The following is an 18,243-nucleotide window of genomic DNA, read 5'->3' as shown; positions in this document are numbered from 1 at the left end:
ACAGCGCTGCTTTTGTGAGTGGGTGCCCTGTCTTATACAAAGAGTGGTAATCCACAATGTAAATGTATGAGCTACACAATACGTTTTATGGAACTGGATCATGGTATGGAAAAAAATAAAGATTTGTGAGAACTGCTAGTACCTCTTGATGCTTATCAAGCTGGAAAAGATTACAAAACCTACTCTTTAGAGATTTCCCTCCACCAGTCCAGTAAGACAGACTGTAAACAAATGGAGGAAATTCAAAACTATCAGTATCCTCGGGAGGGATTGACTGACAAAGATCATTCTAAGAACAAGGTGTGCACCTGCTGTAACTTCTAAACAACCAGACCCCTTTCTCACATTAGCTAGAGTCAATGTGCATGCTTTTAACATTAAAAGAGCAACCAAAACTAGCCTCTTTCACATAGTAGACATCAAGCCAGGAAAGCCAAACTGTTTGTAGAAGTTAGAAGCTTTATGTTTGCAGAAAGTAAACTTCATTACAGCAGAGGAACCCCATCCCACATATGAAAGATGGCGGTAATATCATAATTGGACCTGTTTGTTTTCAATCTGAGCCACAATGGATTACTATCACTGATGGAAAAACAAATCCGGAATTATGTCAGTGACTTAAAAAACAAAAGTGTGAGGACATCTGCCCATGAGCTGAATCTCACAAGCTCTTTTAAGATAACTTGGTTCTCCTTTCAAGGAAAATAACATCTCAGTACAGCTATTCAGAGGTTACAGAAACTTGTTTTTTTTATTTCACTCAAGAATACACGGCAAATATTTTACAAACCTGTCAAAGAAAACCTTTGAAAAGGCTTTTATTTATTTATTCCAAACTGAAATCCTCACTGCAACTGCTATTCGCCCCTGCATTGTTAAAAGTCTTTCTTTGCTATTCTAACTTGTAAGTCACATTAATTTCCAGGGACAACGAGGCAAATCGTAAATAAATAAAACAATTTCATGCTTCCTGGTGCACCTCTGAATTCTGAGTGGGAGTAAGGTGATTCTCAACTGTCCTTGTTCATCCGACCAAAGCTGGATGAAATTAGATGAGATGAGTGTGTTTGTGTGCATGTGTCCACACGTGCATTCTGGTAAAAAGAAAATCTTTGAGAAAACCTTTTGCTCATCAAATGATAGCTTAAGCCATTGGAGGCCAAAGTGATCAAACAGTGACTCATCTCGTCTACGTAAAGGCTTCTAAAGTTAAGGTATGTATCTTTATTTACGATAGAGGCCCACCAGCTGTCATTCAGCAGTATCATGTTACTCAGTCCAAGGAAAGTGAATCAACTTTAATGTAATTCCAGCAGCTCGGTGTAGCTGAAGAAATTTTTAACGTTGCACCTGAAATAATTCATCACCTGAGTTGTTTTCAGTCATTATTTGAAGAGAGTGATCCCATTCAGCTTTGACTTATGGTTACTTTCTGATAGTTTGGAATTACGGGGAGAATACAGACACAACTAAATCATTTTAAATACATTTGCACAGAACATATTTACATGATTCGTTGTACACCAACAGAGAATGCTTGTTAGGCACCTTTGACACTCTTTGGATTGTAGTATGTGCATTTGGTAATTAGAATTAGAGGCCACTCTCAGTAAAGAGGCTTTGATCTGTAAGGGTCATTACTGCACCTAATTCGAGTCACTGTTCAGTTTGTACAGCAAAACTTTGACATTTGAAACCCTTTAAATGCTCAATTATTCCGTTGGTTTTTGTATATGAATGAGTTGTGGTGGTGTTTTTTCAAATGAATGATTGTGATTGGACATTTTTGAAAGATATCCAAGCAAATCGAAGCCATGAGAATGCATGAATATACATGAGCAGTTATCATTTCTCTCTCTCTCACACACACACACACACCTATGCCTTTATTTTTAACTAGTTCTATGTTTCTACATCTTTCAGAATTTATTTCCACATTGAGAAGTTGTTTTTTTTATAGAATAATATGACTATCATTCTGGTCATATATGACACATTCTTGTATAATTCTTTCCATGCTACACAACTGTTTTTTTCCCCCATAATTTCACAGTGTTTTCTTAAGTTCTGCATTGAGGCCCCAGTCCGTTCTTGTTTCAATGGGTTTCATTTTCTTCATTCCACAGTTAATCCTTTCTTTCCTTCAGCTCTATATGACAGGTAATTGTCGTTGAGAAACCAGGTTTCATCCCAGAGGCCATCAATTGGCTGACTCACACAACAAAAAGCTGATGCTATTTATGTTTCAAGTCAGATGAAAACTTTAAATCTTTGAGATGCCACACCCACCGGCATTTATTTTATTTTTTTATATTTATTATATTTTGAATCTATTTATACAGATTTACATTGGGAACTTGAGCTAATTGCTTTTCTGGTTGTGTGTGTGTGTGTGTGTGTGTGTGTGTTTGTTTTTCTATCCTTCGTTGTGTGATGAGCTTATTAGCACAGAGATGCCTGTGTGTCATCTTTCTCCTGTCTGTATTGGTCTGTGTACTGCCTGTTTACATGTGATTCTAAATGTGTGGTATGCCTTTTACTCAAAAGGCATTCATGCGTGTGTATGTTATCTGAAATTGAGATTAAAATTGTGGCTATCCATTTCCTATTGTACGGCCATGTGTGTATCCGGTTGAGAAAGGGTTTCATGTAGCTGAAGACGCAGACCAATGCGTTCCCTTGTGGGAATGATCTAACAAGGCTGGGTCATTCAATATGGTCTGAAAAGCTTCAAATTGAATTCTCCTGATATCTCTGTCTTTGTGTCTTTCTTTGTGGACAGGTATTCAGAAACACGTTGTTTGAACATGTCTCTTCATTTGGGACCAGTGGCTTCTCTTCTTCTGCCTTTCTTCAGTTTCTTTAAACATTATTGAGAACTTTCTTTGTCCAAACTACTTTTTTTCCCTCTTTTTCCCCAAAACTAGATGTACTTTCAGAGTAGTAAGATCAACCTTATAGTGACATGTATATTATATACTTGCAAAGCACAGATTAAAAAAAATGTATAACTCATTGCATTAAAAGCTTGGATATCATGACTGTAGACGAGTTTTAAAAACTACTCAACTCAATAGCATCTATCGTTACACCTTCCCTTTGTGCCCTTTTGATTGTGTCCTCTGCTCATGTTTCAAACTCCATGCCCCCAGTTTACCCCTGTTCAGCAGAGGTGTGGTGAAAGTTCACCACTTAGAAGAACTAAATGATCTTTTGTGTTGATCCGTCAGGATTACAGCAACACAAAAACAAATTAGAGAACTGAAGAAAGCCCTTATCAGGTCATAAGTATTATTTTCTCAAAAAAAGATCTTCCTTTTGCAACAGAAGACATGACCACTGTTTCTTTTGATTGAGTCACGGAACCAATAAAAAGTGTTGACTGGATTAATTCACCCCTTGCAGTAAAACCGGACCCCCCTGAACGTGTGACAGCGACCCCGATTCGTTTCAACCCGCGGAGGCTGGAGGTGTCCTGGCAGAGCCCCGCCACCTGGCCTGACATAGATAACTTCCCTCTGAAGTACTTCCTCCGATACCGGCCTCTGATCCGAGAGCAGTGGCAGCATGTGAGTACCTCTGTGTGTGTGTGTGTGTGTGTGTGTGTGTGTGTGTGTGTGTGTGTGTGTGTGTGTGTGTGTATGTGTGTGTATGTGTGTGTATTACACAAGCGCTCAAAACACTGAGTACGTCGACGGTTATGTTTGAAGATCAAGACAATCAACAATAAGCAGAGATGAGATGTACAATTTGAAGTTCTGGCATGTATATTTAATCACATGTATGTCATTGTATCAACAGAGGAAGCCAAAAAAAAGCAAATCCCTTTACATCATGTGGCTTTCACGCAGCTTTTCTCTCTGTACACTTATAGCATTGAGACCTGTCTCTCTTTGTATGATCAGTGGTCTTGTCCAAAGTAAATTAAAGATGGAAACGTGAAGGGGGGGGGGGAATCATCGTCCAAAGAGATGTCTCTGAAAGCTTATTTGGTGAAACGATCCAAATTGTGGCTGTTAGTTTGATCCCTGGTCAGGAAGACATAATTGCTCAATTGCTTTGGTGTATGTTACTGTATCTGGGTATTGTGGGCTCAGCTCTCTATAGGCTTCATATAGTAAAAGCATATGTGTCCACCATAGGATCCCTGGGATGAAAGCTCTGTCTACCAAGGTCTAACATTGCCGTGTTATTATCATGTGCGTCAGTGGTTTGGTAAGGTGTCATTCCAAGAGCTTGGGTTACGGATCCTTAAAAAAATCCTACACTTACATACCAAGACTATTTAGAGACTAAATAACATTTCTGGGTTTTTGTTCACTCCGTTCATCCATGTTTATATCCTTCAACACCTTTCTTGGTCTTTGTCAGTGATTTCTTATGTATCTTCTTGTTTTCATCCTTCATTTTTTTTCACAGTGTTTCCACTTCAGTTTTTACAATATTTAATTCTGGTTATTGTGGAGAAGTGTTTTTTTTTGTTTTATTTGATTATTAGCAACCACGTGGCTTTGTATTCACCCAGTTAGAGCAGAGCTGAACTTAAAGTGTAAATACAGCTGACATGAGCTGATAAGAGAAGTTGGTGGTGCATAATTGATCAGTGGAAAATGTGTTTAGAGGTAAAATTGTTGATTTGATGTTTCAAGAGATTCATCAAGTACAAGCTGGTCCCTGCTTCTCAAATGTAAAGATTTGATTCTCCACGCTCATTTGTATGTGTTACAGTGTAAATCAGCATACCGTTATATTCACACTCAAACTCTATCTCACTATGAGACTTTTTCACAAAGAAGTTGGAATAAAGAAAGTTGTAATAGGGCCTCAACTCTTTGTGGTTCAAAGTGATAATTAAACCTGACACACACTCAGAGTTTTCCTTCTCCCCTCACCACTAATCAATCAATATGTGAGCTGAAGCATATAATGAAAGGTGGGAAACCTTAAGTCAATGTTTGGATTGGATAAGGAAACATAATTTGGAAATTGCATAAATACGATTGATGACAGCTGAACTCTGCTAGGTCTTTCATTCTTGCGGTGTGTGATTTGAGAAGTCTCTTTGTGGTTATGGGTTTTGATTTCTTAGAAATAAGTGTGGTTTTCTAACACATATCATCTCCAGAACTGTGAGCACGTCATGGCTGTGATTCTGCACAACCATAAAGGGCAGCAGGCCTTGGTGGCCAGTGTTGGTGGTGTTGTAAATCACACAGATGGTGTGGAGTCTGACTAATGAGTTAATTATTGGTCTTTGGGTATTGGGTTTATACTGACATAATTCATCTAATTCCTCCATTTACATTGAGATTTATGCTAGCTATTTCAAGTGCATTCATCTATCAAAATATTTTCATTAGAAATTAGAAGAAAAAAAAAGCTGATAAAAGTTTGTCCTAATCCTGCTCTTATAGACCTCTGAATTACCGCCTGCATTTCCAGTGATTTTTTTTTTTTTTCTTTAGTCAGGTGTTAACTTCTCATGTTATGTAGTAAACGGAGCCCTAAAGGGGGAATTAAGGTATTTATTTTGTTATTCCATGTCTTCATGTGTTACAAACTTTGTCGTCCGCCCACACCCGTGAGGCTCCAAAAACGTAATCCTGTTTAGCATCAACGAATGTATTCTTAGCAGTACTGTGAAGGTGTTAAGGTCCTTTTATATGGCATATTTCTTTCAGTCACCTGACTAGCACAAGCTGCACCAAGCAGACAACACAGCAGCTTGTAAAGTTTTCAATCTTAGTTTTAGCTAAAACCATTAATCTCATATTTGTTCTGGACTCGCCCCTATGAAATAAAAAACATTCTTTCAAAAGTATTACTGTAGATTTCATTGTTTCATCATTAACACATTTAGCAGTCTGCTCAGTTTGAAGAGCTATGAAGAAACCCAACACACTATTGGCTCATTTAAGCTCACTGGTTGTAGAATCATGTTGCCTGGCAGCACTGTGTACTTCTAACAGTTTGTCTTTGTTGTTGCAGCTTATCACTGGTGACTGCCCTTAGAGGGGATCAGTGTAATATCTCTCTGCAGTAGGACTCTGTTGTAGGAAACATTTGGATTGAAAACTGTTAAGCTGTGACATAAATCGTTAGACTTAATTATGCTGCTAAAATAAGATACGTTGCGCATTGGCCTTAACAAACTTCAATAACTGTTGCCTCAGAGGTTAATTGAAGTGGTTTATATTGCTCAGGAATTTACCTTTGATGTGGTTAGACAGCAGAGCAGCTCGAGAATGGCTTTCACATGTAACATTTTGAAATGTGTGTTGAGTCAGAAATGAAAGCTGTGCTGTGATCAGAGTCATCTTTAGAGGAAACCATCGATCGTCTTGAGGAATGAAGGGATGACGGGTCCAGATACTTAAGAGTGATGGAGATTCAGATTGAAGTTGGGAAATGAGGAAAAGTTTTGAAGTAAAGATGAATGAAGTGCATCGGCGCAGCAGAAGGGGCGTTAATGGATAGCAGACTCTGGTAGATACCATAAAGTTCACATGAATGATATAGACAGTCGTAGATGCAGAGATACATTTGAACGTGAGTCAAAGACGAAGGACTGGAGAATCCACATATGAAAAGACATAACGATAGATAAAGCACACAAGCATGTGACTGCATTACTTGCTTATGGAAGCTGACAGCACAATAGAGTGTTGATGAGAGTCGTACAGAACACAAAAGAGGAGCTGGCACATGGGGAGCAGTGTGATCAGATGTGTTGAGAAGTGTTGGTACCAGAAAGTTAACTGAAGGAAAGCACGAGAGACATGAAGGAAAAGAAAGCTAAAAATGGTTGCTTTGAAAGTGAAGTTCTGCCATCGTTTACAAAAGGAGTTGTTCAAGTTCAAGGAAGATACGAACTTTGAGGGAAGAAAATAACCGAAGAACCATTCATAAAATGAGGAATAACATAGAGGAAAAGAAAGAGGTAGAGTTTAATCCGTGAGCACTTAACAAATCTGAAGGTACCAAAACTGTAAAACTGACAGAATGGTCCTTTCATTGAGTCACTAAGTTATTTGTGAACTGATGTAATCCAGTACAATGACAATGTAAGATGTGGTGACATGAATAGTAAAATTACTCCTCTGCTAAAAATACATCATCCACAAATAAACATTGATGAGTTCATACGTTTTTTGTTTTTTTTCCCATGGACCTTTTTGTTGCTTTGGTCTCTCGTGGAGATGTGAACTCAAACTGGCAGCAATTAAAATAATGGTCCAGTGGCTGTGATAAAAACAATTTCAAATGGCTCAATATTCTCCTCAATGTGTGTAAATGTATCTGCTATGCTATAATTGCCTTTTGGAGGTGACACTTCACTCCAGATTACTGAAAACACACACATGGCAATGCATGGAAGCACATATAAACAGTCAGATCTACATACACTCTTAAACGCTGGTGTGCGTGAACATAAACACATTGTTCACATGCACACTCTTGTATTTATCGTTACCAAGACTAATAGGCATACAAAATTACATCCGAGCTCTCTTACACACTGGTGGATGCATGCACAGGTAAAAGCAACATGCAGTCCATTTATCAGTATTATTGATAACAGGCATCCAAAACACAGAAAAACAGCACACTATGTAAAAATCTTTGCCACGATCCAGTCTGAAAGGCTGCCAAGAGAAGTCTTAGAGAGAACAGTTTGTGTGGGTGTACATGTGGAACAACACACACCTACACACAAACTGTATATCTGTATGCAAATGATGCTCATAACGCTATGATTAAAATGCTCATGATGTCAGATACAAATACTCAGAGCAGCGGAGGGACACAATGAGTGGAGCCGCCAGAGCAGAGAAAAGAGGCGGTCTTAAAATTCTTCTTCCTTTAATCTGTGTTGCTTGACCAACGCAGCTTAACCTTCCATTCATTTATTTATTCCACATATTTTCTCCTTTGTCCTTCTGTCCGACATCTCCCATCCTCCCTCCTCTATCGCTGTCCCTCATTCTCCCCCCTCTTCACTTTCTTCATCTGCCTCTATCATTTTTTTGCCCTTTGTTTTTATTCCTCCTTTGCCCTCCTCTTTGCTCCTCACTTCTATTCCTCTAAAATATTGCCACAAACTTTGCCATCTGTCTTCTTCTGCCACCAACACACAGGCTTTCTCTGTCCATCCACTCATCCATGTAATCATGGTCTGCACATGTTTGCCAAAAGTCACTCTTATCGTACGAGCACTTAGATGAATCAATAGGGAGCCAGGAGCTGTGTGTTGTGTGTACTTGTGTTATTTGCTGTGGGGACATAAATCTGTTTACAAAGACATGTTTGTGGACTTGTCCTCCTTTAAACCACTAAAAAAAAAAAAAAGCGAGTCCTTCTAATGGAAAATGTTTAATCTTTGGTGAAGGGTTAAGCAAGTTGTGGTCAGGATTAGGGCAGTCTTAGGGGTTAAGGCAAGTCTCTAGAAAATGAATGAATGAATCGTCAGAATGTCCTCCAACGTATGATAGAGATAAACTCTGTGTCTGGATTCCCATACACTGCCTTGTGAAAGCATTTCATCTATGTTTTTGCCTTTCAACGGGAAATTAGAATAACTTTTGAATCATTTGATCAATAAAACGGACTGCAACATTTTTTGATCAAACAAACAATGAATGAGACCAAAAGAAAAAAAAGGGCTGAAAGCTTGCACAAGTTTTCAAATCTCCAAATCTTTGAGTATGTGTGTACATTAGTATGTACATTCCACTAAATTTAAATCCTAAAAAAAATGTACACCAAATTTTACGTTCAAGTATCAACATACAAAAGAAATACATACATGGAAAACAGCTAATTAAACCCTGTATGGGAACTCTTTGATGTGTTGTCCATCTTTTCATTTTCATTTTTTTTTCACCAATTCATAAAGTCCATCTTTGTGGAGTGTGCCACTTTAAATAGTTCTGCGTACAGACACTCCAGTCTCTGCTGAGGAGCTTAGCAGCCACTTTAGGGTTACCTTAGGCCTGATGAATGCACATGCTGCCTGGTCTGAGAGTTTTGGTGAACTAATCTTTATTGGCGGGTTTGTTGTGGTGCATTTCTCTTTCCATTTTCTGATTAATAGATTTAATGGTGCTCTGAGGAATATTCAGAATGTTTTTATATTTTCTTGTAGCCTAACCCTGAGATATTTTTCCTCCAGAAGTGGAGAACTGGCCTATTTAGAGAGCTCTTTGGACTTTATTGTGCCCCTCATTTCATACAGTTGCAGACTGTGGGCCCTATCACAAAATTTATATTTATATTCCGACATCATGTTTTCTTTTTATTTCACTTGACCAATTTGGACCAATGTGTTGGTCCATTACATAAAATCCATTTGAATCACAGGCTGTGGTGCAGTAAAACAGGAAAAATGGATATCATCACACCAAAGAGAAGGCACCGATTGACTCTGAATAAAAGGTTACTGAACTCTGATTGTATCTACCTTTCTTTTGTTTCCATCTTTTCCCCACATATTATCCTCATGGTCCTGTGGAATCCCACTTATTTGTTTCCTTTTCACCTTCCTATCCCACTCTACCAGGAGCTACCGCTTTTCCCTCTCTCAGCAGCAACCCACTGTTTTACCATCGCCCGCTCATTCATCCATTCGTGCATCCTTCCACCCATGCATTAAGCCACCTGTCTAACCATCCATCCCTCAAGCCATCCATTTATGGGAGCACATGATAAATGTTTAGACCTTGTTTGGGGAAAACATCCCATCTAAAGGACACAGCCAGAGACAGATCATTTATCAAGCCCCATCGTTCGAACACACAAACAGACTGAAGAAACACACACGCAGCAGATTCAGTGCTGTCACAGTTGAAAGTCATCACCATTAAGCTCTGCCATCAAAATACATTACTGTTGGATTGAATCTTTTACATTTTTACATTTACACAAAATACACTCAGAGTCTGGTAAATATGGTCAAATCTGCTTGTCTGTCAAAAAGCGAATTGAATTATACACCTATATAGTTTTTAAAAGGCAATTTGGAATAAATAAAAAAAAATGTTTATACATTAGAAGATGTAAAGAGAAATTGATAAGTAAAATGTGGAAAAAAGATTTACTTAACACCAGTAAATTCAACCAATAGTGTTAATCTGACCAGATCAAGCTTCTCAAAACCAGACCAACAAACCCCGATACTGTGGTTGTTATGTCCCTCTACGGGTATGCCCTCAGTTAGACTCAACTGGTCCTAGGTGCTCTGTCCATGCTCCACAGTTCCATCTTTTTTTTTTTTTTTTTTTTTTTTTGTAAAAAAAAAAAAGGTAATGTAACTGTATACTGATACAGCCAAACTGTCATCAAACCCCCCTCCTGTGTATGTATACTCTTTTGAAGATGGTGGTCCTGTTAAAAATCCCAGTCAAACTATAACTGTAGCTTCACTCAGCAGTACCTATAACCTTACTAAATGTTCAGGGCAAGTAGATTACAGAGCTCTAGCATCTTGTCTGCTTCCCAGGCTTAGGTTGGGATATTTCAGCATTTTCTGTTTGCAGTGCATTGGATGTCTTTCCATTTAAGGATGAATGAGCATGAATGGGACCACTGCCCTCTCCTATGCCTCTATTGATTTCTATATCACCATGTCAATCCTGGGGCTGTCATACACTCATCCCTATCTGTTGTGAGTCATCAGGAGAAGACCATTCATTGTACTGACCTCATCTTCGGGGCTTGTGTCTCACGGGTTGATAGAATGAACCTGGCTGAAAGCGAACGATGCATGAAAGTCACAAGAACTTGTTGAGGGTTGGAAATGTATTCAGAGTTTTGCTGTTGTAATGCCAAAGACATTTAAAATTTTAAAAATAGTCTCTTTTTTTTTAAGCCAAACACTGTATTCGGTTATTACAAGGAAACAATGTAAATGCTGAGTGTAGAATAGAATTCATTTGCAGTAGAACCATGTTAGCATGACATCAGGGTCTTTCATGGGCATCTCAGACTTCAAATCCATTTTAGCTGTAACTTTTCATGAGGATGCATGCAGCAGTAAAATACTGCAGCCTTCATTTTCACACACTCTGAAGGATCTACAAAAAAAATTGAAAACAACACAAGCTTTTTTAGAGTTGTTACAGCAGGGGGAAAGGAAGAAGTCAGTGAATTCTGAATTTGAATTGCAACTTTTCTGACATGTTTCTGCTTCACATTTTTGGACGTGCTAACATGACAATATAAATAAAAGGGCAAATAGAGGCATTTCCGCCTCTGTGCCTTTTTAAGGGTGTAAAGTCTAGTTTAGGGTTTTTCGATCGGCTTGTAGTTTTGGCTCCCTTTTACTGTAATTGCTGCTTTAGCAGTCGGGCTTCAAAGAGAGAAATACTGTTTGAGAAATTACCCCTGGACCTAACGTTCACGTGTGTCTGTGTGTGTTTTCAAATGGGTGGAAAGCACAGCGGAAAAATGGAAGCTGTCAGTCAGCCTAATGAGACCAACCTTCTTAGTGCGCACACACACACACACAGCACCAATGGGCCAGTAGAAGTGCCATATAATTGGGTTTCCTTTCCAGGACAACAGACATGCTCACTGGATTAAATCTGACCACCGACGCCAATTCCCTCCGTGTCTTCCTTTCCAGGCTTTTCCTTCTCTTTTGCATTCTGACTGTCTCATCTGCTTCATTTTTCCCTCTTGGTCTGTCCGTCCACTTTAATCTGATTTTTCTCTTTTCTTCTTACTAATCTTATTGTCCTGTTCACCTTTGACCTACCACCTTTATCAAAAGCCTGAGCCCTTGTGTTTATAGATACTATATACAACAAATGATAAGATATAAGTAGTTATGATAAGTATTATCCAATTTAATGAGCCATAACTGCACTATTTAATGCCATTTTATAAGACTTATTGCACCATTTTTATGACCTGCCATTGGTAATTAAAGAGGACAATTGAAGTGCTTTCTCTCTTTTAATGTCCGCAACATCACAATAAATGTGTAACTGTTTGGTATAAAATTAGATTAAAATTTATTGATCCCGCTGGAAAAGTAATTCAAAGTTTGTGCAACATTAAACACAAGTACCCAATGAAATATGTGGAAGGCACAACTAGGAAAAGAATGATTAAAAAAAAAAGCACAAGGAAAAGGAAGTATGAGGGGAAAAAGGAGCGAATGAGGAGAGGAAAAAAAGGGCCACTTGCTTTTCTCACAGTCCCTTATGCAATCCCTGAGGAATGCTCAAATCTCCTCTCTCTGCCCCTCACATTGTCTGGATTTGTGTACAAGCTCTTTGGGGGGGTGTGTCTGTATGTGCGTGTTTTAGTGATACGCTGTGTGTGGTGTATGTCTGACGGTGATTTTCTCAGACTGCAGGCAGGCCAGTCAAGCACAGACATTCTGTGTCTGAGGCCACGCTGCTTTGAGTCGTGCAGAATGAGGTCTGTCATTTTCCTGCTGAAATGAGCACGGAGCTCCGGGAAAAGGACATCGCCTTGGTGGGGGCATTTGTCTCTCCCAAAAATTCCAATTATCCCATCTGCCCTTCTTTCTTTGCAAAGTACAGTTTCAGGTTACATTTATGGATGAAGTGGTGGACTGGGTTGAGTGGCTATAGTATTCCAAGGTACTCGAGGGCCTATGTGGCTATATTGATCATGGCGGTATGATAGTTTCTCACGCTGTGCTGCCTGAGGGCTTGAAGGTCGCACATCCAATCCAATAGTAAAATCCAACCTTGGCTTTTACACACGGAGACTTTTCCAGAGTCCTTGAATCTTTTCATAGAATGATGTACTGTAGAAAGGCCAGAGTTTTATGGAGGGTTTGCTTTTTGGGAATTTTACGTTCCGACCTTAGTTTGGTGAAAAGTGGTGAGCCTCGACCCATCCTTGCTTTGAAAAACTAAGGGCGTTTTCAGACCAGGAAAGTCCGATAGTTCACTTGCTTTGGTCCGAACCTTTTTTTTTCATTTTGGTGCGGTTCGCTTTCAGACTGTACATTTCAGTAAACGGACCAAAATATGTCATCAAAGCCACGCGCCCTGAAGTCGTTCGGCTATTGGTCAGAATCGACACGCGCAACACAAAGTGCTAAGTTCAAAAGTGAATGTAGTCATGGACGCTTTCCGTGCCGTTATTGCTTTTAATATAATCAAAACTATATGTTTTTTCAACGTATATGATATGTGGGCATCTGCCCAAACGTCCACAAGAGCACGGGTCTCCTCTTCGGCCCACGTTTGTCCCCTACTCATTTTCGGTCTAGAAATATTATTTTCGGTCTTTCGTTAGCTTTACCACAGCCGGTCTAGTAATTAGAAGAACGACGCTCTGTTCTGTTACCTAGCAGCAGACAAACGACGGATGCTCCCGAGGTACAAAAAAGCAAAAAGTCTGGGATTAGGTCCGGTCTGCTTTCACACCTCCAAAAGATCCGCACCAGGGTTCGTTTGATCCGGACCGAGTCCGACCTTTCAGCTCGGTCTCGGTCCGCTTGTTTGGTCCGGACCAGAGTTCGGTGGTTTGTATTCAGACCATGCCAAAAGGTCCGAACCAACGGAAATCTGGTCCGTTTGGTCGTTTGGTCCGGACCAAACGAGGTAGGTGTGAATACGCCCTAAGCCAGTGATGGATCCTCCTTTTATACACTCTCACCTGTCACCAGTGATTGTAGAAACATCAAAATGTGTGTTGTAGAAATGAGGAAAAGGTGACTTTGAAGGAGTAAGAGCCTGACAGCTCATCACAAAATAAAACCCACTTTGTGTTGAGCATCCCAGTTTGAAAGTCTCTATAATACACTTTTCATGACAGTGATGTCAGCACTCTTTTCCCCTTTTGTCAGAATTGCTGTAAGCAAATGAACAAACCGCTGCTGTACCAGATTTAGCTTATTAACAACTTGACTGTCAACGTAACTCTGAATCACCCACCAAACCGATACTAAATACAATCCTCCAAAAATAACAACTGTTGTTATATATAGTGTACTGACATCATAATTGTAGACTCGGTGTGTGATGGAAAAAAACAGCTACTTTGTTCCCCCTAGAAGCTTAGCCATTATTGTACTGTATATTTACATACAAATGAACATGACATATATTTGATTTTCTCTGAAATCATTTAAAAAATTTAAAAAAAATAGCATGTGACATTACAGCTTCACAAATTCTATATAGAAATTCAAATTTAGCATGAAATACACTCATAGATTTGTAGACAGGTACACAGATCGTAGCCTACTGTTCACGCCCAAGAGGATGTTGTGGCTGTTAAGTTATCAGTGTTTTGTTCAAATGATCACCTTTATTAGAAATGTAGTAAGTATGGAGACGTATTTTAGTAACATTTAACAGTGGCCAAGGAGCTGTCTGCATTCCTATAGATGGCTGATTGACTGAGGTAACTGTAAATTAGCAACAGTTAACCTTGCATCTACACTTTGAAACTCAGTAATTACCCAAACCCAACTTAGCAGTAGTAAAAGGAAATATTTCATCACTTTGTCTGTGCTCTGTTTAGTCACAGCATCAGCAATGAGTAGGCTGATCAGAAGAAAAGGCTGCCATTTCATGTCAGCTGCGGTTTATACTCAAACACTGATGCCTGCACGGGCTGTTTACGGTGAGAAGATAGATGTGATTATGCAGGAAATTTAGGAAAAACTTGTGATCATTTAGCAATCTCTTTCAAACTAAATCAATCTGAGGTCGATCTGTTTGGGCAGAATCCTTGTTACTGCTTTGGTGTCATATATCTTGGAGTGAGTGAAGCTGTATATTTACTCAAAGTTAATGAGACATGATTATGATGAGGTAAATATTTTGTTGTTTTGAATGGCTTTGCGAGTGTTTGTACAGTGTATGAATGCATGTGCATGATTTCACTTTTAACTGACACTAAACAGATCAGCCCTACAGACACATTGGAAATATAAATACATGCTCACACACGAACAGAGAGACAAGCGCATTTTCATCACCTCGCCTCTTCAACATAAAAGCCACAATGCAAAACCTTTTTTTTGGCATCAACAGCAATTGCCCTTCCATCTTTCTTCCGACCCCTGCCCCTCCCTCTACTACGGGATATTAAGTGCCGCTCTCACTGCTCCCTGTTTAGCCACTTGGCATCCCAGCAGCACATCCATCTCTCTGGAAATGCTGATCTGCAAGCTGTTTTCTCCATACACTGCTCATCACATGCTCATATATGCAGTTTACACTCATACTCATGTACACAAGGACAAACAACGTTGCAAGAACAGACGTGAAGGTAAACGTGAGAGCGGCAAAAACACAAATGTCAGGGGGTTTATTTTTCTGAACTTAAGATCACGCATTCACGTGCACATGCTCTATAAAAACACATGCACAGATATACGCAGACTCACAATATCAAGCAGAAGGTTTCACACCATAGGCCGTGGTAAGGAATGCACACACTTGAACACACAAACACACGTTAGAGCCGGTAAGGAATGCTGATAGAAGCAACGGTTGGATACGGTGGTTGGACTACATCTAAACAGTGGGGAAATTAGCCTCAAAGGCAGCACACACATCTGTTAACACACACATTCACATGCACCACATATACCAAAGTGTAACCGCACATGGAAGTGGCTCTCAATGGGAACACTCGAGACGCACATGCTGGCATGACATTGTTATTGCATACCACTAACGAAATTAAGCCTAGAAATGTAGTGCTCGGTTAGGCAGATAAAGACTGAGCTTCCTTCTACATAGAGGGCGAGGAAGGGAAATGGGGAATTACAGCAGATAGAGAGGGGCTGTTAACATCAAGGCAATGTTGAAAATACAGGGGTCAACTTTGCAGAGTGGGTGAGCGATGAGAGAGGGATTGCAGGAAGACAGAGGATGCATGGGTGCCCGAGGTGTATAAGTGGGTTATTTGTCAGACTGACTACAGGTTTGCATATCCTGAAGAAAAGGAGAGGAAACTCCCACCTGAGGCTTGGCTTCTTTCGGCCATTAGGAAAAATTACATGGTGGGGGGGTTGGCGGGGATTGCATCACAGACTGTTTGGAGCAGCTGATGGTGATTCTGCTTATTCAAGTCATGGTCTCCATCTATTTCTTCAGATCTACGGCTTGGCAAAAATCCTGTCTAGCACATCTACTAACAATACTCTCAGCCTTTTGGTTTGGTTTTCACCCTGACATACAGTGCACTATCTACTCTGATGCTCAATCAATGCTGTGCAACCATCTCAAGAACTGCTTAGAGACAACAAATTGTCTGAATATTTTCATTCGTGAAATATTTCCAAAAACCTTCTTTTGCTTTTTCATTGTTTGAATGTTGTGCGTGGGTTGATGATAAAAAAAATAAATAAAACAAGTCTCAAGTCTGAAACCCAACTTAATGTGAAAAACTTTCCATTGACACTTTTAGTGTCTCTCTTTTTTCCATCACTGACACACCACAATAAACATTTCCATGCATATTAGTTTAGAAGATGGTTAAATGTGTACCAGCAGTGTGCCGAAGCTGATGTTGCACATCTGGACTTATTCAAATTACCACAACAAATCATCAAGGCTTCCGTAATGTGTTTCTAATAGGCAGCAGAACAGCTGCCCTTCAGTATCTTAAACATATCCTTCACCGGAATGTTGGGTTAGCAACCGTTGAGTATGAAAAGTATGTGGCAATGTCATGTTTGGGTCTTTCTATTATATCAATGTCTTGTAAAAATATCATGATACCTACATGTTCAGTCAAGTATTTTGGATGGCCTCTGGCACTAGATTCACTCAGCAGCTCCTAGATGTGTGTGTGTGTGAGTGTGGATGTGAAGGTGTATGAATTTATCTTGGTTCATTGGTATTGTAGACCACAGAAGGCAACAGGCATTCAGTAAATCATTCAATTTTACTTCAGCAGACCAAAAAAAACAGTGCAGCAGGCTCCCTCTCCCCATTTTTCCTTTAGCCTTTCACACACAGGCCAAAGGCAAACAAACACACACACACACAGCACTAACCGTAAATTACAGAGAGGCAGCAAATCATTCTCTCCTGCACTACCCTGTAACTCAAACATTTAGTTCATTCTCTGTTTCACTCTGCAAATTAAAGTGAACACAAAAGGCTTTCAAATGTCAGCATGCATTCACATTGTGTTTGAAAATTATGTGGCACTGATGCCAATGCTCTCTGGGTATAATCATCAATTAAGCCACTGGTGGTTTTTATACATCTCTGTATGAGTTTTAGGTTGAAAAGTGGAGGGTGCGGCGGTATCAAGCCTAAGTCAATTCATCAACAAAGTGTAAAACCCCTGAAGGTTAAAGCCACACACTTGACCTATTCAAGGAGTGATGATGAAAGGCGTGTTGTTAATAAATGATCATGGACAAAAAAAAGTGCATTCTGCATGATACAGCTTGGATTTTCCCAACATAAATCACTTAAAGCTCAAGCTGGAAATTCTATCCTGAGCACATAATTCATGGGTAGAACTGGAAGGGTTGGACATTCAGACCAAAGGTTGACTTAGGACCTCATTAAGTGCCTTTTTTAGATGAAAACTTTCATAATTCATGGTTTGGGAATATTTCACATCCCCTGGGCAATAGAACATATTCAAAAATATGTCTGTGGCTTCAAAAATGCATCAGTCTCATTCAAGTTTTTTTGTTTCCTCTCTCTTTTTTTGTGAGGAACTTAACATATATGCACAGATACGATACACAGGACATTTGCCTGAATACATCTTAGGCTGAAACTTAGATGAAGTTACTCATATTTTTGGTTTTGTGATTCGAACTGACCACCTTCTTCCTTTCGTCGATTGTTTAGGTGGAGCTATCTGACAGCACTTCTCATACCATCACCGATGCCTATGTTGGGAAGGAATACATCATCCAGGTAACATGTTTATTCTAACTAGGAAGCAATATAGTGGAATTAAAAGTTTACAGAGAATCTTTTAGCACCTGTCTTTGATCTTTTTTGACATTTCACTGTACATCTAAATCTATTACTGAATACTTTTAACGAACCAAATACTTCAAATACTACAACAGGTGGCTGCGAAGGACACAGAGATCGGAACGTGGAGTGACTGGAGCGTTGCTGTCCATGCCACACCCTGGATTGAAGATCCTCAGCCAATCACTTCCACCACTGAAGTGGATTTTCCTACCGGTATGTTGACGCACTGATACATTCAGGGTGCACCCAAACCTCTATGGCAAAGCCATAAAAGATGCAGAATACGGTT

The 18,243-nt window shown here is 39.6% G+C and overlaps 1 protein-coding gene across 2 annotated transcripts in view; it reads left to right on the top strand.

The window, feature by feature from the left end:
- The window catches only part of cntfr (ciliary neurotrophic factor receptor), a 201,300-nt gene that overhangs the window by 174,259 nt on the left and 8,798 nt on the right, over positions 1–18,243 (top strand). For both annotated transcript variants that reach the window (XM_075455975.1, XM_075455976.1), the window contains exons 7-9: positions 3,406–3,569; positions 17,820–17,888; positions 18,047–18,167. In XM_075455975.1, the coding sequence (XP_075312090.1) occupies positions 3,406–3,569; positions 17,820–17,888; positions 18,047–18,167 (354 nt within the window). The remainder of the gene's footprint in view (positions 1–3,405; positions 3,570–17,819; positions 17,889–18,046; positions 18,168–18,243) is intronic.

The sequence above is a fragment of the Odontesthes bonariensis genome, chromosome 22 (assembly GCF_027942865.1).
Source record: "Odontesthes bonariensis isolate fOdoBon6 chromosome 22, fOdoBon6.hap1, whole genome shotgun sequence".
Taxonomy (NCBI): Eukaryota; Metazoa; Chordata; class Actinopteri; order Atheriniformes; family Atherinopsidae; genus Odontesthes; species Odontesthes bonariensis.
The sequence above is the reverse complement of the archived record's forward strand: the minus strand, read 5'-3'. Positions and strand labels throughout refer to the sequence as shown.